This window comes from Rhinolophus sinicus, chromosome 3 (assembly GCF_057876585.1).
Source record: "Rhinolophus sinicus isolate RSI-liver-muscle chromosome 3, RSI-T2T, whole genome shotgun sequence".
NCBI classification, from domain to species: Eukaryota; Metazoa; Chordata; class Mammalia; order Chiroptera; family Rhinolophidae; genus Rhinolophus; species Rhinolophus sinicus.
Window position 1 is genome coordinate 164,926,434 of NC_142503.1, and position 23,951 is coordinate 164,950,384.

General features: G+C 34.6%; 1 protein-coding gene across 4 annotated transcripts in view; it reads left to right on the plus strand.

The window, feature by feature from the left end:
- TMEM260 (transmembrane protein 260) overlaps positions 1-23,951 on the plus strand; it is a 57,631-nt gene that overhangs the window by 2,403 nt on the left and 31,277 nt on the right. For all 4 annotated transcript variants that reach the window (XM_088797345.1, XM_074327439.2, XM_019725781.3 and 1 more), the window contains exons 2-5: positions 2,667-2,698; positions 3,423-3,574; positions 20,684-20,861; positions 22,041-22,154. In XM_088797345.1, coding sequence (XP_088653471.1) covers positions 2,667-2,698; positions 3,423-3,574; positions 20,684-20,861; positions 22,041-22,154 — 476 coding nt within the window. The remainder of the gene's footprint in view (positions 1-2,666; positions 2,699-3,422; positions 3,575-20,683; positions 20,862-22,040; positions 22,155-23,951) is intronic.

The following is a 23,951-nucleotide window of genomic DNA, read 5'->3' on the forward strand; positions in this document are numbered from 1 at the left end:
AAAACCAATATAAAGCATGATTTCTTCTTCCTGATAAGTCTTAAATTATACTCCCTAAATCCATCAATATGTTGGCCTTGCCAACATATTGCACCGTTTGATACGCATAGTTGATTTATGGACAGGAGTGCTCAGGGTCCTTTGGAGGAGAGTTGGAATCTAGCCTTCACTTCTGTTTGTTATTTTGGGGGGAAATGAATTCACATTAGGATACTGTCTTTAATAGACTTGATATATGACTATAATTATATAATATAAAAAGTAAAAGGAACCTCATTTTTTTAAAGGTTAAGCATATACTAACTGAGCGTGCCACCCATTTGTGTCCCAGACCGAAATACTCTGGTTCTCAAATTTGAATGTACTTTATAATTGCCTGGGAAACTTGGGCCCCAATGCCGGAGTGTCTTAGAGTAGGTAGGTTTGAGGTATGGTCACAGAATCTTCATTTTTATAAAGTACCCAGATAATTCTGATCGCACGTGGTAGTAGAACTTACATTGCAGGAAACCCTAGTATAAAGGGTTCAGAGAAATCAGGGACCCAGAAGGCTCTTTGTTGTTTTATGTTTTTTCACTATTTACTTCCTCTATCATATTTAATTTTAAGAGTAATATTTCCTCTTTATCAAAGATACATTTATAAGCTTTGAATAGTAGCATTTCCTCTCTATAGATTTTAGTTTAACATTTGATAAAAGTTGATGGAAGTTTGTTAGATTCCACATTTATCCTTATACTGTCAGAACTCCCAGCAAAGAGTAACACTTTTTAATGGTAAAAAGAAGTTAGAGAAAATGGGCTGTTTTTGTTAATGTTAAATATAATTCTAAATACATTTTAAATGGAGGAGAATGAACAGCGACATTGAAATTTTGAACTTCACTGTGTTTCATTGCACCTACAGAAATATGAGAAAAATCTAATTAAAGGTTTTAGACTGAAGGCAAGAGCTAACTCATTCTAGAGTAACACTATAAAATAGACTTGACAGTAGTTAGAAAGGGAACAGCTATTTTAAATATTTTAGACCATACACAATTTCTTTAAAAAGTAGATACAGCAAGTATCTGGTTTCCAAGGTTTTCTTGAATACCTGCAGAAAACTTCAAAGATGCTCTTAAGTAGTTGATTTAAGTGAACAATACCTGTCTGAGTGCCCTTGTCGGGCTTCCATCATGCAAGCAGTCATTCACCTGGGAGGGATGTCAGTAGCAAGGATGCCTGTGACACGTCTTACTGTCAACCTCTATGTTCAGAGCTTGGATTAGGTTCTTTGTGGCAAGAGGTGGTGATGTCTTGACAGGATCCTGAAATGGGTAGGATAATATTTGACTTAGTGGACAAGACAAATGAAAGCAACTAACCAGAATATAAAGCAATCTAAATAGATTCCATGGAAGAGGAAAAAGTGATCAATTCTGATGGAGGAATTAGCTGGGAAGGGATATGTGTAAGGAAACGTGTCACTGAGAAACTGGCACTTGAACTAGGCCTTGAAGGGTTTAGGAGAGAATACTGAGTGAGAAAATGAGTGATAGGAGGTGCAAAAGAGCATCATTCCAGAGGACCAGTGGATAATGAGATTGGACCAAGACAAGCATAGGTTTCATTGGTATAAGCCTTGTAAAGGGACCTTCAAGCCATAGAGGGTTTGCATGTCATGCTGAGGAATCTGAACTTCATTCAGTAAAAAGTGGCCATGGAGAAGTTTTAGATGAGGGATATGATCCAGCCCTTGGAGGTGGCAGTAATAAGTGATTTCAGTATGAAGAAGTAGAAGATTGGCCAATGCTATTGCTACAGTCCAGGCCAAAGAAGACAAAGGTGTGCGTTGTGGCTAGGGCAGTCAGTAAAAATTGATACTCATTGAAGGATAAAAAATGGACAAGACATTTTCTAATAGGTAATAACTTCCCATAAATCATCAATTAATATTGATTGATTTCTTAATGTTGTACTGTGTACAAGGATGAATCAGAAATAGTTCCTGTGCTCTGAATATTAACATAGTAGGCATTCAATTACTGCAAAATAATTTTAGAACTAATCACTACCGGCAAGGAACTACAAAGAACTATGTAAATAGTATAATGATTTAATGGCTTGAAAAAATGTATTATGGTAGCTGGAGCTTACGGAAATAACCTGGAGCTAATAGACACTTGGAAATTGTTTAAAGACATCCAAACTAATTAATGTAGAGAAGATATCCAAATGCCAGGGTTAGGGCAGTATGACTCACTATGGAGTATCAAACCTCAGATGTTTGCACATTCTACGTAGCGTAAGGTTGCATGTTTACAGATAGTTTTGTACTAAATACTTGAGGGATAAAACAGCATATTACACTAATGCTTTGGAAGAGTTTTGTATATATTTGCAAGTGTATACAACTTTCAGGAGGGAAAATAAGCATTTTTTTAAAAATTGGATTCCTCTGTATTTCCACTGACCAGTTATTAAAAACTACCAAAGATACTTTGTTCAATAAGACCTAAGGGAGAAAATATTCTTCGACTATTCATGCTGTTAAATCTCTGCAGATTTACAGTTTTATCCAGTCAAATTAATGCAAAACCCCAATGCAAGCATTTGGATTTTGAAAACTTTGGAGGAGTGTCATTTTCTAATAGTAATTATTGGTTTTACATTATTTTTTCACAGGGGAACTGATCACAGCCGCACATGAGCTTGGAGTAAGTATTAGTTTTATTGTTTAATCAATGCTCTCATTAACAGTTTTAGGAATTAAGAAAGTTTAATTAAGCATGGAATAAAGTAGATTAATTTATTTTTAAACCCCAGTTTTTAGTAACTTATAAGTACAGTACGTGACAATTTACTTTAAGTTTTAAATCCAATTAAACTAAATTATAAAGCAAAGCCTTTACTATATATACAGTAGCTGGCTTATTATCACCCCAAATTTTGTATAAGCTATGGAGAATAAAATAAATCGGGTTAACGGTTTTAATAAGTTTATTATTTAATAAACTTTATTATGGTGCATGATCCCTTTAGGCAAGACCTTAGGACTGTCAGCGTGGTGGTAATCCGATAGCAGTGTGGTCTTTCAAGTTTCTAACCAATACGGTATTTCAGAACCTGCTTTTTTTCAATAGCCTTTTAAGTGACCCTAATGTACTGTGAACCTGGAGAACAAACTGCTTAAGAATTGACAATGAAATATGTCAGCCTTCCTCTAGGTGACACACCATGTGATAGACGAGGCCAAATCCACTAAAGAAAATATTTGTTTGTATTGGCACAAAAGGATTACAATAGAAAACCACTATTCAGTTAGTCATTGGCTCTTAATCTTGAGGCTTGCCAGAGAAAAGGGCTACTTTTCAATGAAAGCCAGTGTGACTCTTCCTTTCCTCGATGAAGACCTTCTGACCGTGGCTAATTTTTCCTTAGGTTGCCCATCCTCCTGGCTATCCTTTGTTCACTCTGGTGGCTAAACTGGCAATTAAACTATTTCCTTTTGGTTCAGTTGCCTACCGAGTCAATCTTCTGTGTGGCTTGTTTGGAGCAGGAGCTGCCTCATTCCTTTTTTTCACCGTTTTCAGGTAAAGTAGTTGATTAGTTAAAATTGATTTTGGTTACTTGGAGATGTAGTTTTCTTATAGCCCAAGTACATGCATTAAAAAAGAAAATCGTTTGTTGTTTGTTTTCCTAATCACTCATGTGATTTCACTTTCTTAATTTACAGTAATTTTATATACGTTTAACCCCTCAAATGATTACACAGTAGGTTCTGCTTTATACAATGGGGTGAAGGTGTCACCAGTTCATTATCACAATTCTCTGGTTAGGCAGAACTAATAAGGTTTGTCATTTTGTGAAGATGCAGATGGGCCAGTTTAATTTAACAATATGAAGTTCATCTTTTGGTCAATGGTAAATATCATTTAATCACTCACAGTAGTGCTGAGGGACAGCTGCCTGTCAGGTTCAGAGCTAGACCAAATTGTATTGTATTGAAATATGCACATGTTGTTACTTTTTGAAATGAGGCTATTAACTAAGGAAATCAAGTTGGGATGTGGTTTTAGTAAGGTCTCACTTTGTTCCATTATAGCTGTAGGGAAGATAGGCAAATTAGACCACACTTACTTCACTGATGGAAGGCTTTCTTAGTTTGGAAGGCGACCCTGCTTTTAAAAAGAAAAACAGGTCATTAGTTTAGGGTATTGGTAAACTCATCTGTCTTTGCTATTTCTGTCTCCTTCATTCTTAATTCAGTCTAGCCTATGCCTAAGAGGATTATAGTGAAAAATACAAATTATGCTTCCTGCAAAGGGAAAACCAAATTAAAATACTTCTTTCAAAAACTACTGTAGATTTGATTATAAAAACAAATAATTTTTGTATGTAAATATAGTAGAATTTGAGTAGACATAATTTCACATGGCAGTTTGGAGACTAATGTTTTTATTTGCATTAGTCATAATATTGCCCTTAACCTAAATTATTTTCTAAATTCTCTTTTAATTATTGATACTAAGGTAAAAGTTAACATAGTTATGACTCTAAACTTTATGTTTAAATCTATTTGCAGAAAGCTTTCAGATTGATTTGTTATAAATGTTAATCATTTGTTAAACTTTTATCTATATTATTTAATTTGTGTCTATTTCAGTCTTAGAAGTTTTCAGTGTTAGCCATATCTTTAAGTATGAAATTTTTAAAATAACATCTCTCCTTGGACTAATTTGTGTGATGAATGTTATGAATATTTTCTTTTTCTAAATGATTAGAATAGTCTTTATTAAAATTATTCCTTCGGTGTCTTTTGTAATTAAGAATCTGTCATTATTTCTATTGATAGAAAAACCGATCTCTTTTCATTTTACATATCTAGGTTGAAATTTGGAAGTTGGCTGTTTTATATTGAATGTATGAGTTATTAATTTTGACAAGATATTTAAGATAAAGACATTTAAATAAAATTAATACTTGTATTTATTTTGATAGTTAATCTGTATTTTAAAAGATGATTTCTATCATATACACATATATTTAAATGCTGTGTGGATATAAATAGCTCTTATGCAAATAAAAGGATTTGTTTTTTAAAACTTTTCCATGTTTTTCAGTATATTGTTAATACCATTCCACATGAAAACCACTGTAAAAATCATATATAAAAATCTTTATCTTTTTAGAATTCAAATAGCTTTGTACAATAATTTTCCTTTGAGTTGTCCATATTTTAAAATAGCTTTCATTAATTATTGTCCTTAATATAATAGGTTTTAGATTAGCACGCTAGCCTGTGACCCTTTTCTTTTAATATAGTCTTGATGATAAATCTGTATACTTGCTATTAACATGCTTTAAATCAAAAAATTCTTAATATGACTAAACTGGATATTTGAATGGTTTTAGTATTAATAATATAGTACTTTGGGAAAGTTGCTTTCTTTCAGAAAAGGGATCTAACAATATTATCTCTTACATACATTTTAATATGAAAATACTTCATTATTTTGAATACAAATAATTGACAAGGTACACGCCCTTTGGGAACAACCTAGTTCAAGTGGCAAATCTGTTTTGTCAAACAATAGACACCCTTCAGGAAAGAGCAAGCCATCTCTATGGTAATAGGACTAACAGTAGCCTATTGATTGAGTGGAAGAAGACATTATACAATGTCAGCTGGCTTGTTACAATTTCATTTGTTGTATGACCTGAACTTAACCTTTAAAACCTTTCTTCTGTGAATATAAACCCAACAGCAGGACACAGTTTTTGTACAGCCATTACAGTGACGGCTTTTTTCCAGTCCCAGCATACAGTAAATGTATTCCTTTACAGGTTGACTCCTTTATCAGAATTTGTTTAGGAGACATTTCACTACTTTATTCATTTACAGACCAAATCATCATTCCAGTTTGTTGTTGAAGGGTTTTGATCCAGGAAACCGTTTTATTCTTTCTTTCCCCCATCACTTAAGAGAACATTACTGTACATGTGGGATTAATGCTGACTGGTGTGCAGTAAATTAATTCTTTTAACAGGTTTAGGTTTTTTTTTCAGGTAATTGTTCACATAGCATTCACTATATTTAGCTCTTGGGGTGGACATAAAGACCTTCTGTACCTTTTAAACAAAGATTGTATTTCAAAAGCAAATTTCTGTTTAAATGTGTTGATGTAAAAAGCTCAATTTTTTCAGTAAACATGACTTAGATTGAAAGAACAATTTATTCGTTGTTTTCAATTACTATGTAATTTTTGCTTTTCTTGCATCTTTGTCTTGCTTTTAAAAGCAGTAAGATGTCATTAACACTGCATTTTTTGGTCAGTCTTTTCTAATGGTTGGCAAGAACTTTATATTTGCTTTGCTCTAAGTAGAAAGTATATGAGTAAAACAGCACATGGAAAGCTGTCTGTGTCACTGTAGTTTATTGAATTAAAAATAGTAAGATTGTGCCAGTTGTTTCTATATGTATTTATTTATTTTCCCTGTCAGGGGTATTTTTAAGCTTGCATTTTGTTAAGGGAGTTTAATCTAATACATTTCATTTCTATGAAATAGTATCCATTTTATTAATGTGTACATCCGTGCATTTAAGAGTATATAATACAATTAGTGTTTTATAGGAAATGGGATTTTCTCTTTTAAAGCCATTGAAGTAAATGATTTTTAAGTTTGATAGTATGATATTCTAAGTGTTAGATTTGAAATTCACAAATCCTATTAATACATAATAAAAAAGTTATAGATACTGTAAATCACTAACATGAACACCATTGAGCATTGCCTCGTACTTGAATTTCAAACTTATTTTCTAAAAACATCAAACGAGGTCCTATAAACTGAACAAGGAAGGAGTACTGAAATCACTATCATTAAACATCAACGTGCTTACATTTCCTGTGTTCGGGTATCACTGAAAGAGAATGGCGTATGTTGATAGCATTGTATAAAAATTCTCCTCGGGGAAGATTTAAATTGCTTATGATCTCAGATGAGGGCATAGCTTGTATCATTTATTTTGGTTGTTATAAGGTGGGGAATATATTCTCAACAGGCTTCAGCGTCAGCCTATCCTTTTCAAACTATTATCAGCCAAATGGAACTACAGAACAAGTCATTCAGCAATATTTATTGAACATTCATGTGAATCGAAAGTAAAACTGTTTTAGTTTTAATAATCAAAATTCAGTGCTTATTTTAAAAGTAAGACAAAATCACTAACCATTAAACAGTTTTTTGAATATTTTTTTTCTAAAAGGCACTGTTTCAGGAAACTTGTATTAAAAAAACTTTCTAACACCATTAATATTGTACAGTAGGTAATCAGATCTCTTAATGTCAAATAGGTTACCTAGAATATAGGTATATTAATAATAAATAAATGTATAGTGAAACTATGCCTGTTTATACAAAGAACCTACAACGAATTTCAGTAATATTTAAATGTCTATTGGCAGATTGTTTTGTACCAGTATTTTATTTATGGGGTATTTTATTTTTTATAAGTTCCATATTTGTAAGCATTATGCTGCTGCTAAAAATTAATTTAACTAAACTTTTGGAGAAGGACCACTTGATTCTGAACACTGTGTCTGCTCTTATGTTAATAGCTTCAGCTAAGAGTCCATTGAATAAAGAACGGAAAAATTAAAATGCCATACCTTAGAGAATGTAGAATCTCCTGCTTCAGGGACATTTTCCAGCTCAAAGAGTATTTTAGATTATTGCCATAGAGAATAATATGCAGTTCTTCCTAATTTCAGAGGTAACTATGTCTTAGTAACAAATAGTCACCAAGTTTTTGTAGTTGAAGAAGAATGGAAAGTACTGGAGCATTAATTTCCATTCAGGAGAATATCTGTCTTGATCCCTGGTTAATTGATCACATATTTCTCTCATACTTGTATTAAAATTGCGTTGACTCAGACTGCGTAAGCATATTAAGGGGTTGGTTCATATGCATTTTCTCCTAAGTAAAGAGACACATTAGGCTCAAATAGCAGCACTTCATTTTGAAGGGGAAAAAAGCAGGGCAAAAACTCTTTTTTAAGACTGTAGAGTCTTTTCTGACAGCTAGTCAGAGTTAGAATTAGTTCAAGGAAATGTTAATAATGCACTGCCTGGCCTAATCCCTTTGATATCACCAGGTATCCTCCTGTTCATGGGTTAATTGCTTTAAAAGCGAAGGCAATATTCTGAGCGGTGGGCCGCTTCACCTTTTCACAGCTGTTACCATTGAGTGACAACTAAATCCCATGTGTAAGATGAGGAAGAGCTCAATCTCCAATTGGGAGAAAATTTATGTAAACCACAATCCCTTCAGAATGTGCGGAAGTCATAGACTTTCTTGATTTACTCTGCTTTTCCCAGAAAGCTCTATTGTTCACTTTCCTAAGTCCCATCAACCCTTTGTAGCAGAATATCACAGCGGCAGCAGATAGCTTGAAATATATAAATGCTATCATAGCTCTGATTAATAGCAGTGCTTATGAGTCAAGTCTGATAACAGTGCAGCTCTCCACTCAATTTCAGATACTGCTAATGGAATCTGTCTTCTCCAATTGTAATATGAGAAGGCCTAATTTGCCATGGAGCTTGGAGCTGTCACCAGTAGGGGATTGTGGGGTCAGATGGGAGCTGCCAGGTTTTTGCCCTGCAGCTTGTATCTCTCACTTTGAATAGAGCAGCCCCCTGCCTGCCAGTTAGCTGATAGGCCGCCGTGGGGTTTATGCCACCATATACAATAGGAAAGGACTACATAGGCTGACTTTATAATTGTGAAGCTAGCTCATATTTCCACAGCTACTGTGCTGCATAATTTCTAATAAGTGGTTTTAACAAATGTCAGATTATGAAAAGTTTCCTCAATTACGAAAACTTAGAAAACATTTAAATTGCTAAATCTGTTTCCTGCCGAGATTTTGCCACTGGAACTAGTCATCAGTCATTATGGCTATAATAATAAGTGCATATATTTCTTAAAACTACAAATAAAATTATAGATCATAACTCCTATAGATTTGCTGCCTTTCAAAGCCATTGAAGTAGAAAACAGTCTCAATGGATTGGACTATTAATATATACTTCATAACTTTGCATAAGACTACTTAATATTAATTCTACTAAATATTAAAGTTGGTTAGTGTTGCTGATGAAAGTAGTTTAATACCCTCATTCTGTAGATTGTTATTATTTCAACCTCTTAAGTTTACTTCGCATACCTTTGGGATCTTAACATTTTAAAAATTATGCCGCATCTTCTAAATTTTTTAGTTAAAAAGGACTCAGGGTGATGCCTTGTCAGTGCCTTTGAGAATAATAATATGCTAGAATATACTTTTAACCAATTTCAGTTTTGCTACTGCTTGCAAAATACATCATCAAGATGGAATAACAAGCTAATATTGAGGTCTGTGTATTTTAAAACATTTCAAACAAGACTGATGAAAATCTGTAGTTTGGGAGTCACTTGCCACTAGGCTGTGCCTTAAGGTGATGATGCCTCCATTGTGCAAGTGATTTGGGATCCTGGGAAAACTTAGGAAAATGTGGAGTAAATGATGATGATTTCTATAAGTGTTTTTCTTTTATTTAGATGTTCAGGTATAAGTTGATGGGATATAATCAAATGAATTGCTCTAAACTTTGAATAGCTTTCTCATTTATTGGTTAATGCACAAATCTGACTTCTAATGGAAATTATGTGATTACATTTTATTTATGGAAGCTATTCGTAATCTTATTCCCTCCATTTCAGTTGTGCTTTTTTCCTTTTTGAAAGCTTTAAAAAAGTTTCCCCCAGTTTTATTTAGTGGTTTTAAGTCAGGAACAATACTTTGTGCTTTTCCTTTTAGTGTACTGGTAGTTGATGTTTATGGAGCTGAAAAATCAGGTAGCACGGTTCTTATCCTTTTGATTGAATCTCATGAACTAGAACAAACCTCGGTAGCATTTTTATCTGGAGTGAAAGTAAATTTTTATGAAATGTGGGGGAAAGGACTTATTTTCAAATTGATTAAAGATGAAAATGTTTTACATTTGTTTAGGTTTAGTGGAGGTGGCTTCAGAGATATAACTTTAATATACCATGCTCTAAATTATTGGTTTGTGTTCATTAGATCTAAATTTGAAAATAAAAGAAAAAATTTAGATTCTACTGCTCTAAATGGCCACTGACTATAATTCACCTACAGAGTACCTGGCACGTATTAGATGCTCAATACGTATGTGTTGAAAGAGTGTTAATGGCCACCAAAAGAGAAAGGTTCAGCAGCACACCTTCTTTTCAGCAGCTTAGCTTCCCAGGGTGACCATTCTCCAAGTACATGACGAGGTAAATATATGGGTGTTGATTATGTGAATGAGCCAGAAGGTAACATTGATATCATTTTCATGAACAAGACCCAGAAAGATAAGAACTTGGGTGGATGGAGGTGGTAGATTGGCTGTTCATTGTATCTTGCTTTACCACACCTCTTCCCTGTAATCCATTGCATTTTTCAGTCATCAATCTGAGTTGACACTAAGAGTGATTTATTTAACAGTAGTGCTCAGATGCTGCATTGTGGCCTTCCTACTCCATTCTACTTCAAGGAGTTTTCCCTATAGAAGGCAGGTCGTGTGCCCTCCATGTGGGGTTCTACGCATGCAAGTAACACTGAAGACGGATACATTCATGAATTTTATGAGGCATGTCAAATACGTGTGCTGAAAGAATTCCAGGTCTGTTATTTGTCTTTTGATTGAGGGTTAGACAAACATGTGACTACACATGAAAATCAAATACCATGTGGTGGAAAGAAAAATATACCTTATCATCAATAGCAAACCTGTGTCAGTGGTATAAATTGTAACCTCCTGATTTATCCATTGTGTCAACAGATGGATAGTATTCCATCAGTGAGAAAACTACTGCACAATCGGTATGTTTTGTAGGAAATCTTAACACAGTCTCGTGGATTTTTTGGACCAAAGAGAAGGCAGTTATGTTTTAACCGTAGAATTCTGAGCTTCACATTTGTTAGGATGCTCTTAATGGCATCTCACATTCCTTACCACTCCTCCCCACCTCAGTGGAGAATCTCTATCATTTGCATTATCTGGGTGAAATTGTAAATACTTGACCACCCGTCCCATACAATCTGTCATTCTCTTGGTGTGTCTTTCCTCATTGACTAACCACTTGCTGTCCTAGAATGTGAACTACACGATTTTAGTGTTAACCCAAGTGAAAAGCAATTAGAAAGATGTATTTACTGCAAACATACTGCAAAATATAGCTTATATTTCAAAACATAAATATATAAAATAAATAAAGTCTGCAATATATAAAATATATTTATTTATATGAAGCATACTTCATTGACTTTTGGATTAGTTGATATTTTGAATCATCTATAGCACTGCTTTACTCCATTAGTATGAGATCCTTGAAATTGGGCATGCCACTCTTAACAATGTGAAAACTTGATTTTGATTGTTAGTATTGACATGTGACTGTTTTACAATACAATGGTTGTGTTATTAAAATTATCACAGTAATGGTATTTGAAGTATGATCTTCATATAGCTGAATAAGATGTTATTTCTCTGTAAGCCAGGTTAGATTCTAAAAATATGTAATTCGTTTGAAGAAATGTCTCCTTTGACCCTCTATGAGGCTCTCTGAGAATTAGATTGAGAATGAAAAACATTTTTTTCTCTTCTGATATCTAATTCATCATAAGGTGTTCTTAACGTGGAAAATAGTTTAGACTATTTCACAATTTAGTAGTGAGTTCTGGTGAAAAGACTTTTCATTTTATTCACAATCTCATTTGTATTTCTCTCCTTTTTCTCTAGTTTACTATTAGTTTTGTTGAGGTAGTTTCATCAATTTCAGTAGAAAAATGTGTCTTTTAATTTTAAGATGCTACTCTAGCACATTAAGTGTAAATAAATAAATTTATTAATTCCATGGTTGATTTTTAAAAAGAATAATTACTTAAGCATATTTATTCAAAAGAATAAAATGAAAATTGGAAGTAGGACTCCTGGATTGCCAAGTGAAAACACAATGGTATTTTTGATTGTCACTTATATATTTTTAAAAAATCATTAGCCTTCGTCTGTGGGTAGATGACAATTGTTTGTCTTATTTGGGGACACATATTTATAGTTCATCTGTACATTTGACTTTATGGATGATACGAAACAGCTTGTTTTGTGGGCTCAGAACAGCAATTTCATTTAAACCTCATTTTTAAATTATAATGTCAGATTGGACATTCCTTCTATATATTAGGTTGGTACAAAAGTAATTGCAGTTTTTGCAATTATTTTTAACCTGTTAAATTGCAGCAACTTTTGCACCAATTTAATATTTCTAAAAGAAAGATTACATAGCTGGAAATTTGTACTACCAATTCATTTAACAGGATGATATTTAGTCAGATTTATACATAGTGTTTCAGTCTACTTATATAATTTAAGTTTACCAAAAAAATTATAAATGTACATTATAGCCCTTTCCAGAAAAAAAAAAATCTGTAGAATGTGTGTTCTGGTTAGAATTATTCCCAAAAAGAGACGACAGCCAACTTGTCTAATCACTCTTCATTGAGAGGGGTCATAATTGGCTCATAAGGTAACAAAAGCCCCAGCAATGAAAACAGACAATGGATTAATTGGAGGCTCTAGGAATTCTGTAGATGCATAGGATTTATACCTTTGTTAAAAAACTCATAAATAAATAGATAATAAAAGTGCTTACTTGGTCACCTGGCTTGCTTAACAAGTTTAAGACTAGTTACACCTTCAGACATTTTCATCAAAGTGATTTTTTTCGGCATCACTTAGATAAGTCATTTAATGTGTTTCTATCTCAAATTCACAGTGGCTTACTGATAGGGAAGGTTCATTGATATTCATTGATATTTAATTCAATAAGATATAAGATGGAAATTCTGAGCTATTTTGTTCGAAATTTCACAAAAATTTTGGAAAATGTAATGACTTCCTTTACCCATCAGTATGTGAAAGGCAATATGAGTAACTGAACCTTCTGTATTTTATTATTCCCTTTGAAATATTTATGTTATAGAAAAGGAATAAATCACTTGATATGAAAAATGCTTTTTAAATAAGTTATTATTTCTATACTCTTGCTGAAAGAATATTTAGACTCTTGAATTAAAGTACAGAAGGGTGAAATGATTATTCCTTAGTTTCTGTAAGATATATCCATATGGATATCAATTTTTTTTAATTAATGTAAAAAATAAAAATGAATCCTTGAATTTTTCTCTTAATTTCATTTGTTACTTTGACACCACTTTTATAAAAGTAAAGGACAGCAATGCTAAAGTACATGGTTCTCAAAAGAAACAAAATTTAACAAAATTTACCCCAATACCAAAACATCTTTACTTTTCTTTTTCTTTCTTTTTTTGCAGTTATGAAAGATTAATTTTTAAATAATGGCAGAAGTAATTTTATAAAACATTATTTGGAAATGGTTGGACTTAGGTTGAAGTAATTAGAAACCATTGCTATTTGGAGAGTGTTAAAAACTAAAGATGAAGTATGTCTGAAATAAATATATATAGGGGAGAAAACATTTAGTTTTCAAAAATATCAAATAGATTTTCTAGGGACACACACACAAATATATACATAAAGTGATATATACAGTAATTTTTAAAATGCTGACATGGCTATCCATGTATTAATGGGTATTAATGGTCCAAAAATAATCCTATTGGCTTTGTAATACATTATTTAGAGAAGTTTAAGTTCTTCAAGTCTGCTTTCCTTACTATGTTTTGATTACGTTACAGTTAAAAATTTCTTTTCCTCGGGATTGTATTTGTTAAGAAATACAGAAAAATCTGTCTATTCAGTACCCATTTAATACATTTAATGAGAATTTGGAGAAGGGGCAGCTACCCTAGTCTTAGTGAAAGTAGGAAAAACTTCTTGGAAAGGCGATGCCTGTGCTGAGTTGTAAACAGTCCGTGGGAGCTGGCCAAGTGACGGCAAAACAGTGTTCCCGATACAAAGAACCTTGGTGTGCAAAGAAACCTGGAGGTGGAGCAAAATGGCTTGTAAGTACAGGAACTTACAAGTCGTTTAGTGTTGCTGAAACACAAGGTTTGCGATGAGTTAGATCCAAAAATGAAGCTACAGGTGGGCAGAAACCAGATCATCAGAGGTCTTGTCTATCATGATGAGCTTGTAGTGCTTCATAATCAAAGAAGAGTCATTAAAGCGTTGAAGGCAGAAAAGTACAAGATCAGATATGTTTTAGATCTCTCATGCTGGTGGCGATGGTGGGCCTAGGATTAGAGGCAGAGAGCATACAAAGCTGCTGCATTGGTGTGAGCCTGAGGTGATGGTGATAGCTGAAACAGGGCAGTGGGGTGAGTGAGGGGAAGAGGATGAGCTTTTAGTGTTTATGAAGCAAAATGGGCAGGATGTGATAAGTTGGACAGGGAGCGAGGGAGAGAGCTTTGATGGTGACTCCTAGGTCTCTTAGATAACTAAACTAGATAGATAATGAAAATCACTAAGATAGGGAACACAGGAGCAGGAGTCATTTTAGGGAAGGGGATGAGGAATTAATTTTGCACATGTTGACATTGAAATTCTCTAGGACATCGAGGGTTGGAATGGCTTTGTGGTAACGTGTTCAGTGGTCAGTAGAGATACGTAAGTATGAAACTAGGGAGAGGCAGAGTCGGAGACAGATTTGGTTTCTTCAGTGGGTAGCTGACAATTGACATCAAGACAGTATTTAAAGCCACCCGGGCAGAGTAAGGAGAGTGAGAAGAATAGTTTGCCTGAGAATGAAATCTGGGGAAATACGGGCTTTAAGGGAGTTCATGCAAGGAAAGGAGCCATTCAGAGAAAACACAGAGGAAGATCCAGACCCATAGAAGGAAAACCAGAGAGATGTGAGGTCCCGTAGTCAGCTAAGTAGAGTGTGGCTGGGGGAGTCATCACCACAGCAGAGAGGTCCCAAAAGCCTGCTGTATGTGGCAGTCAGATGGCCATTGGGGGCCTCAGTGAGAGCAATATCAGTAGAGTGCTAGAGTGAGAACAGAGAGGCTGCAGGTGTGGACCATGCGAGGCTAATTCTGAGCCTGGTCATGACCTGAAACATCCCTTCCTGCAAGCATTCTTGTCACCAGCTTGTTCTTTAGTCCTTTATCTCTCTCTCAATAAGGTGACATGGAGCATGCGAGGATAATGTCATCTGCCTTGAACAACATAATAAGACTGCCTACCTACAGAGTCAGTGAATGAGGTGAAGACCCCCAAAGTCTTCAGCAAGTCCTCGTCCTCACCGTTGCTGACATCATCCTTTGACTTGTCAGCAAGTCACAGCCCCCGCTTGCTGTGTACTGTGGGCATCACGTCTCCTTGTTAGCATGCCTATGATGTCGTGGCACTGGGCCACACACGCCTTCCTACATTGCTCTCACCCTGCAGACTTATTATGTATGGTAGGTATACTGCTTGTCTTCAGGACAAATACTTAGTTTTAATGAAAATCTTATGATTTTGAGACTGGCTTTATTAAACTCTTTTCCATCACAGGCTGCTTTCGTCAGGAGAGTCCAGTCTTGCCTAACAGGCCTGTTTCATCCTTCAACAATTTGATGTCCCCTTCCCCGACCTACTGTCCACTCTCTGCCAGACTTTAGCTTTTAGTTCACTCATTTCCTTGATGCCCCTACCCAATTAAATGGAGACAGCTGTCTAGAACCCTTTGCTCATCCTTTTTGTCTTTACTTTCGTCTCTATCCAGTGTAGGCCCGATGGATGATTACTTTACTTCCCTTTCTCTCAGCCCTTCTGTCTTACCTACCACCTAAAGCCCCTAACCCTGCCTTTCCCGGCCGGGCTCAGGCTGCTGCTGACTTTCCCACAGCCATATGGACTGATGCTGCCTCTCCATACGCACAGTCTCCGGAGTCTCCATCCTCAGCTGAGCATGGAGTGGTACCTACCGGTCCTGGTTATGTGTCCCTCCACAGCTTGCAGAGTTTTCCCACAGCAGATGTCTGAAAGTATCTCTACTTTTCATAATCTACTACTTTGTACATGTTACATAGTCAATAAGTATTGGATTCTGAATTTTAGCATAAAGCAAACTTTTAAAGGCAGTGTGTTCAAACGTGTGTTTTAAGCGACATTTCACGGTTTGATTTATAAAAGGCTGTTGAAATCAAAGAAATTCATACAGAAGACTAGGTTGACAGATAAAGGATAGGGTTTCTTTTTTGAGGTGATGAAAATGTTATAAAATGGACTGTGGTTTGGTTGCACATCTATAAATATACTAAAACGGTTTGTACACTTTAAATGGGTGAATTATAAAGTACATGAATTATATCTCAGTAAAGCTGTTTTTTTACAAAAGGAAAATTTTTAATCTAGAATTAGAAATAAATATAAGGAAGAAAGAAAAGGAAGCTGGAGAGCTCACAAAATTCCTAGGAGGGAATTTGAGCCTGAAACATCCAGCACTCTAGGCATGTCTGAGTGGTTTCTGTCCCCATCAGTGCTTCTTTGCCTCATCAGTTTCCAGTTCAAAGACTGGAGCACGTGCTTCTGACAAACAGAGTCCAGGTCATATACGCGTGCTCTACCTGCAAGGGAGGCTGGAAAAGTATTTTGTATTTTCAGCGTGTATAATAGGAAGGGGCTATGCCTCATAAGCTGGGTACCTCCCAAGCATATGAAGGGATTTTTAGAGGTTGAACAGCAAAATTTTTAAAACCAAAAAAACAAATCAGTTCTCTCTCTTCTATAACCTTACTCAGCAGCCTCAGAAATCATTTCTCTGATACCAAGGAAAATTGGGTGTAAGAGTATATGGATTATTCTTTGCAAAACCATCCTGACCTGGAGGCCGGTGGGATGGTGGAGATTCAGATTATAGACTTTGCTTCTAGGATTAGTCTTCAATAAAATGTCAATGTATTCAACTAACTGTAATAGTGTAACATAAAGTTTATCACTGAAGTTTATAATTTTACCTTACTCTCTTCAATTTTTAAAATCTTATGAAATATTTGAAAAGGTAATAAACATAGTTCGTAATTTCCAATAATGAACGTCAACAATTCAAATACATTAGGATGTCTCCCTAAGCCTAAGAATGTGTTCAAAATCATTGTAGATTAGTGAGTCTTGAGTTTTCTTCCTGAGGATTCATACATATCAGGACTCTCTTCTCAGTTCTCTTTAATTAACTAGTGGTTTTAAACTTTGATTAATTGCCCTTTTGGGGGGGAGGGGAGATTAAAACAGGCAGTTCAAGCTGGTAGTGTGTTATTTTGATAAAACAGAAATAAGTACAATTCTAATACTGGGCAAAAGTTCTATTCTATTCTTCATTCCAGGGTGTACATATTTAACCAAATAAAGTGCAATACGTCATTAATATAGAATAAATTATTTGACATTAACACTAAAAACATCATCTTTTACCCCATAAGGTAATGACACCAAATAACTAGACTGAAAGTTTGATTCCTGGTTCTGCCACTGAATTGCCAAAGGACCTTGGAAAAATTACTTGGCCTCTTCAGGCCTTAGTTTCTTCATCTGAAAAAAGGAGATAGTAGCATCTATTTGTGGGATTATTATGAAAATTAAATGAATTTGTTATATAAGGTAAGCACTTAGAACAATACCTGGCATATGGCAGGCAAAAACTCAATAAATGTTAACAAATTATCTCAGGAACTTGTTGGTTTTGTTTTTTAACTTTTTATTTTGACATAATTTCAGATTTATAAAACAGTATCAGGAGTAGCCACCTCCTTGTATACCCTTCATCCAATTCCCCAAATGTTAATAATTTACCACATTTGCTTTGTCTTTGAGCTGTGTGTGTTTATTTCGTTTATAACCTAAGCTGCAGTCATAGTACCCTTTGGCCCTAAATTGCTTCAGGGTATGTTTCTTAGAAACAGGGACATTTTCTTGCATGTCCACAGTACAGTTCTCAAAATCATCAAGAAATTATCAGATTTTGCCAATTGTCCCAATAATGCACTTTATAGCAGAAGAAAATCCCAGATCATGCCTTTTATTCTGTTGACATATCCCTTTAGAGTCCTTAATCTGGAGCAGTTCCTCTGGTTGGTTTTTGTTTTTTTGGCTTTTTTTGGGGGGGAGGGAGATCTTTTAAGACTTTGATATTTTCCGATACATACAAGCCAGTTATTTTGTAGAGTGTTCTTAGTTTGAGTTTGTTCGTTCCCTCATGTTTAGACTCAGGTAATACATTTTTCTTAGGATTTCCATAGATATGAGGCTGTGTTCTTCTCTTTGGAAGAGATCAGGAAGCATATGATATTTGTTTGTTCCATTACAGGGCTGTTATCTTTGATTATGTGGTTAGGATGGTGTCTGCTGAGTTTGCCAGCATAAAGTTACCATTTTTCCTTTTGTAATTAAATCCATTCATAGGGAGATACCTTTAGACTATGTACATATTTCTGTTACTGCAAAACTTTTACCCACTAGTTTGGTATCCATTATTATTATGATGGTTGCCAAGTGGTGATTTCATTTCCTCTACAGTTATTAGTTATCAATTGGCATTCTACGGACTTTCCCTTCTCTTCCAATTACTTATATCACTGTAGAGTCATATATTCTTATACATTCTTTGGGTTATTATCATTATTTGATGCTCAGATTATCGCCAGTTTGGCCAGTGAGAGTCCCCTTAAGCTGGCCTCTGTGTCCTTTTCGTCATGTCCCTGTTGGAGCACTTCTTCCTGGCACAAGATGTTTCAGATGCATTTTGTACTTGAACTACCTCAGCCCTGAAATCTGCCATTTCTCCAAGGATGGTAATTTATATTTCAGGTAGAGGAAGGAATCTTGTATCTTACGCTGCTTTCCAAAGTAATGTTAACGGGTGAAACATAGAAATTCCTTTTAAAAATGTCACTAATGCTTTAAGATTAATTCATTCTCTCATTCACTGTTTCCTTTCTGTGCTTGGGGCCAGATGCTTCCAATTGAAGTGAAGTTTAACTCCAGTGCACATTTCAAAACCAATGTCAGAATAATTGTTATGGACAATTAAATGCTATAATGTTCAGCGATGGGCTAGAAACCTGGGAATTGAAGAGAAATTTGAGAAGAGTGGAGTTTAAATAAATAGAAGGGAGCAGGGAAGACATTCACTTCAGGGGTACAGCATGAGCGAAGGTGTGACGCTAACAGACATGTCCTAGTAGAGGATTTTGAGAAGCCTGACTAGCTGGTGGAGTTAACAATGTTGGCAGTTAGTGGCTAGAGGGGCGTCAGTGTACTGGGAGCCTGGATTCCAGGCTGATTGATTTAGAATTTCTCCTACAGGCAATAGAGTCCTCAAGTTTTGGGGCTGGGCAGTCATAAAGGGTATGTTTTAGGAAGTTTAATCTGATGTTGTGTTGCAGAACAGATTGGAAAACAAGCCAAGTTAGAAAACTATTAAAATGATTGAGGCACAGCCAGTAGGAATTCACACTGAAAGGAATTTGGAAGGAAGAAATGACTTCAGTATGTTGCATCAGGATACCTGGGAGAATGAGGGACTCTGATGAAACTGGAAACTCATGGTGTTTATAAAGGAAAGAAAACAGAAATAAATTCAGAAGAGAAACTCAAAGAAAAACAGGTTTGGCGATACTGACATTTTTAATTTTTTTCTATAATGGTTGGTTAGGAACCATCGAATGACTCCATAACTTTTTATACAAAACAATATACTTAAAAAGTAATGGCATAGGGCCACATAGTATCATAATTATTAGACACAGTAATGCTTGCTGAATTTCCGAACACTCATTAGACATACATAGTTGGCTAATAGCTTTAGTTTTCTTAGCTTTAGATTTATAGTGAAATAGGAAATTGTTTTGGTTTGATATGCTGTGGTATGTTGAACCATATTACCAGTCTCAAATCATATCTCTCAATTGAGATCCAGATTCCTAATTGATTTGAAATGTATGGCTCATGTTGGCATTTGGGGGGTGAGAAATTTGTTTCCAAGTGTTGCGTTTGATCCTTTTCGTGCTATTAAAATCCACATTCCAATTCTTCCCTTTAAAAAATATGTTTTTAACTTTAACTCTCTGTAAAGACAAAATCATCAGAAACTAAGAACTTAGCTTACAAGATCTTAAAATCACCAAATATTGTGACCAAGACAGACTTTGCGGTATGTTGAGAGATAGGTGTAGAAAGTAGATCCAAACACTCCACAGAAAGTGAGAATGAGAGTTCCTGAATAGATATTTTGCTATTTCATTGATATTTACAATTAAACATTTCAGTCTTTACCAGACCATTCTTCTTCTTCATGGATGTGGCAAGAAAAATGACACAGGTTTGTTATCTCTCTAGCTACTATTTCTTCAGGCTTTCTGAACTGGCTTGAATCCTGAGAACTAAACCTCATTCCATCCACAGGATACCAAGCATGTTTGCTCATTTGATTGTTAATAGGTTAATATATGGACTTCCTAATTAAAATCTGTTGAAAAATATTATTCCATGGAGTAATGTATTAACTATATAATGTGTGGGATGGCGCTGGTAACTGTCATAATTTCTCCTGCTACAGTTTATAAAAAGGAAAATAAAGTCGGGTTTTTTTGTTGGGAAAGAAGATTTCATGTTATCTGTGTTTGCAGGCTTTCTGGCTCCTATGCTGGAGGAATCCTTGCTGCGGGGGTGTTTTCATTTTCTCGTCTAACATGGCAGTGGTCCATTGCAGCAGAGGTTTTTAGCTTAAACAATCTGTTTGTGGGGCTGCTTATGGCTCTTACTGTACATTTTGAGGAGGCAGCAACTGCAAAAGAAAGATCAAAGGTAACTTATTTTGACCAAAATGAAATCACGTTTTGTTTTAATTTGTAGATAGATGCTGTATTTCTTTTTAACTTTGGTTTAAGTACTGTCTATCTGTTCTGATTACTGTCAAAGTAATCTAGGCAAATTGAGAGAGAAAATATTCTCAGTTCTTGTGCTGTGATTCATGAGGGACTTTATAATTCCTTAGAATTCCATAGAATTCAAAAGTTTTTTGGAGAATGAAGGGATTCTGAAATCCCTTTGAATCCTATGGGAAAGATAGGCTTGTTGGTTAATTCCACCATCGTGTGTGTGTGTGTGTGTGTGTGTGTGTGTGTGTGTGTGTGATCATAAAATGCCAAGTCTAGATTAAATTATATACCATTATGGGACATTGACTTACTCCCTAATTGCTACACAAGATCAAGTTTGTACCTTTTTCTAACTAAAAGGAGAGTATCAAATGTAGAAATGAAGTAGTTCAGAAGAGCTTACAATGAATTCTGAGGCAGGTACCATCATCAAAATAATTTGAAACGTGAAGGAACCCTGTCTTCTAAGAGCTTACAGTCTACACGTTGGAAAGAGCCAAATCATCTTAGTACAGGCAGCGTTGTGTCATTAAACAACATAGAAACAAAAGAACATCGTGGTTTATCTGTTGTTTCCATAAACAGATCTGTGATGCTATTACAGTTTATTTTGTGTTTAAAATAAACTTTTTTTCTAATTATGAAAATAATGCATGTTAAAAAAAAAACCAAAACCACCATCCGTAAATAACCAGGTTCTAAATAGAAAGTGTCGTATGTCATTTATATAATTTAGTAGGAGAAAAAGTAAAACAGAAAGAATAGCCGAACTTCAATTATAGATTTTACTCGAATAAGAATTACACGATATCCTATTACTGGCAGGACTTATCTAAGTTATTATACAGGACTGTCTAAAACTTAGTTTGAAGACAGTCCTTTAACATCGAACTGCAATGATTTGATGAGAATGACAAATATTAATAGAAAATAACAGTGATAAATATTAGTGACTGGTAAAGCATGACTGCTTACATTTAAGAAGTTGAGCTTAACCTGACCTATGGTACAAATGCTTGGTTTGAATATAAAGAATAGCTTTTTACTATTGTGCTTACTTAGAGTTTCAGGTGAATATTTATCCTTTTCTTTTATTTATTTTCAGATAGCTAAAATTGGTGCTTTCTGCTGTGGCCTTAGCTTATGTAATCAGCACACAATAGTACTCTATGTTTTGTGCATAATACCATGGATTCTTTTTCGACTTTTAAAAGAAAAGGTAGGTTTTTTAATTTTATAAGAATGAAAATTTATAATATTTTATTTAGGCTCAGTATAACATTTATGGCATGAGAAAACATGGGGCTTTAATTTTTTTTTTATTTTTTATTTTTTAGTTTTTAGTTTTATATATAGCATCAGTTACCTTCGGACCTAACAACATTGACTGAAAAAAAGTAGGATTTACGAAAATTATGCAGTATTGATTGCAGTTGCATCTGGCATATTTCATAATTTTCTTACTGATTCCGAACAGCACCTTGATGAAAATAGGCTAAAAGGACTTAAAACAACAAAAGCAACATTTCTTATTATATATTCTAAGTCAAAGGATAGTGTATTAATAATCGTTAATTCATTCATTCAATTGTTTGTTGAGTGCCTGCTCTGTGCCAGATGCTGTTCTAGGTGCTGGAGGATCAGCTCTCAACAAAACAGACACCACTGCTGCTATTGTGAAATAATAAAATCTCTGGTAAATAAGTCCTGTTTTCACAGAACAGATTCCCCTAGAATTACAAATGATTATGAATTTAAATGGTGGTATAAAGCAACATAGGACAATTACTTTGTTAGGCAGTAGGAGATGTAGGTAAGCCGAAAGTAGGGAGCTGAGTTCGACACAAGTCCTTGGAAAGATAGAAGTTCTTTATTCTGTCCATCTTCCTCCTAGAGGTTAAAATAGTCTCTATACACAACCAGTGCTAGAATCATTTTACTCACCTATTTTATTTATTTATTGCTTGTTTGTTTGTTAATTATACCTCAGGCACATTTATTTATCATTTCATTGTTTGTCACATATATCCATCTATCATCACAATTATATTGGAAAAAATACATATACTAAAATTATTATATAGAAATAGGGAAATAATTATACAAAGCTTTAGATGATTGTATTTACTGTACTTGAATACATTTTCCTTCTTAGTTTCTTGACAACAAAGCAGAAAAATAATGTGAAAGTTATAAAATTCTTATTATGTGATAAAAAAAAATTTTTTTTAAAGAAACATAATTGGTAGGAAATATCAACTGTTTCTTGGAACTGAATTCTGTTAAGTCAACCATATAAGACCTTATATAATGGCTATTAAACAACCTAACAGGCATAGTGGTTTTATAGAATATATAGAAAGTTCCTTATATGGTCTTTTATTTTATAAGCTCTTGATTAAAACAATGAAGATATAACATTAAAAAAAAGTATAACTCAGCAGAGACTTCTCTATGGGATATAAACCTGAGGAGGTCCAAATATTTTTCTTATGAATTGACAGATGCACAGATTGGGATGCATTTACATCCTGATACCAGTTGTCCTGAAACCAAGCTTCTCTTTTTTCCAGCTTTATTGAGATATAATTGACATATATAACACTGTGTAAGTTTAAGCTCACAGTGTGGATGATTTAATGTATGTGTATATTGCAAAATGATTACTCAATAAGGTTAGTCAACAGCTTCATCACCTCATATGGTTACATAGTTGTGTGTATGTTGAGAACTTTTAAGATCTACTCTCAGCACATTTCAAATATATAATAACAGTATCATTAACTATAGTCCCCGTGCTGTATATTACAGCCCCAGAACTTACTCATTTTATAACTAGAAATTTCTACCCTTTGACCACCATCCATTTCCCTCACCCCTCAACCCCCACCTCTGGCAACCACCAATCTGTTCTATTTCTGAGTTCAGTTTTTTTAGATTCCACGCATAAGTGAGATCATATAGTATCTGTCTTTCTCTGTCTGACTTATTCCACTTAGCATAATGCCCTCAAGGT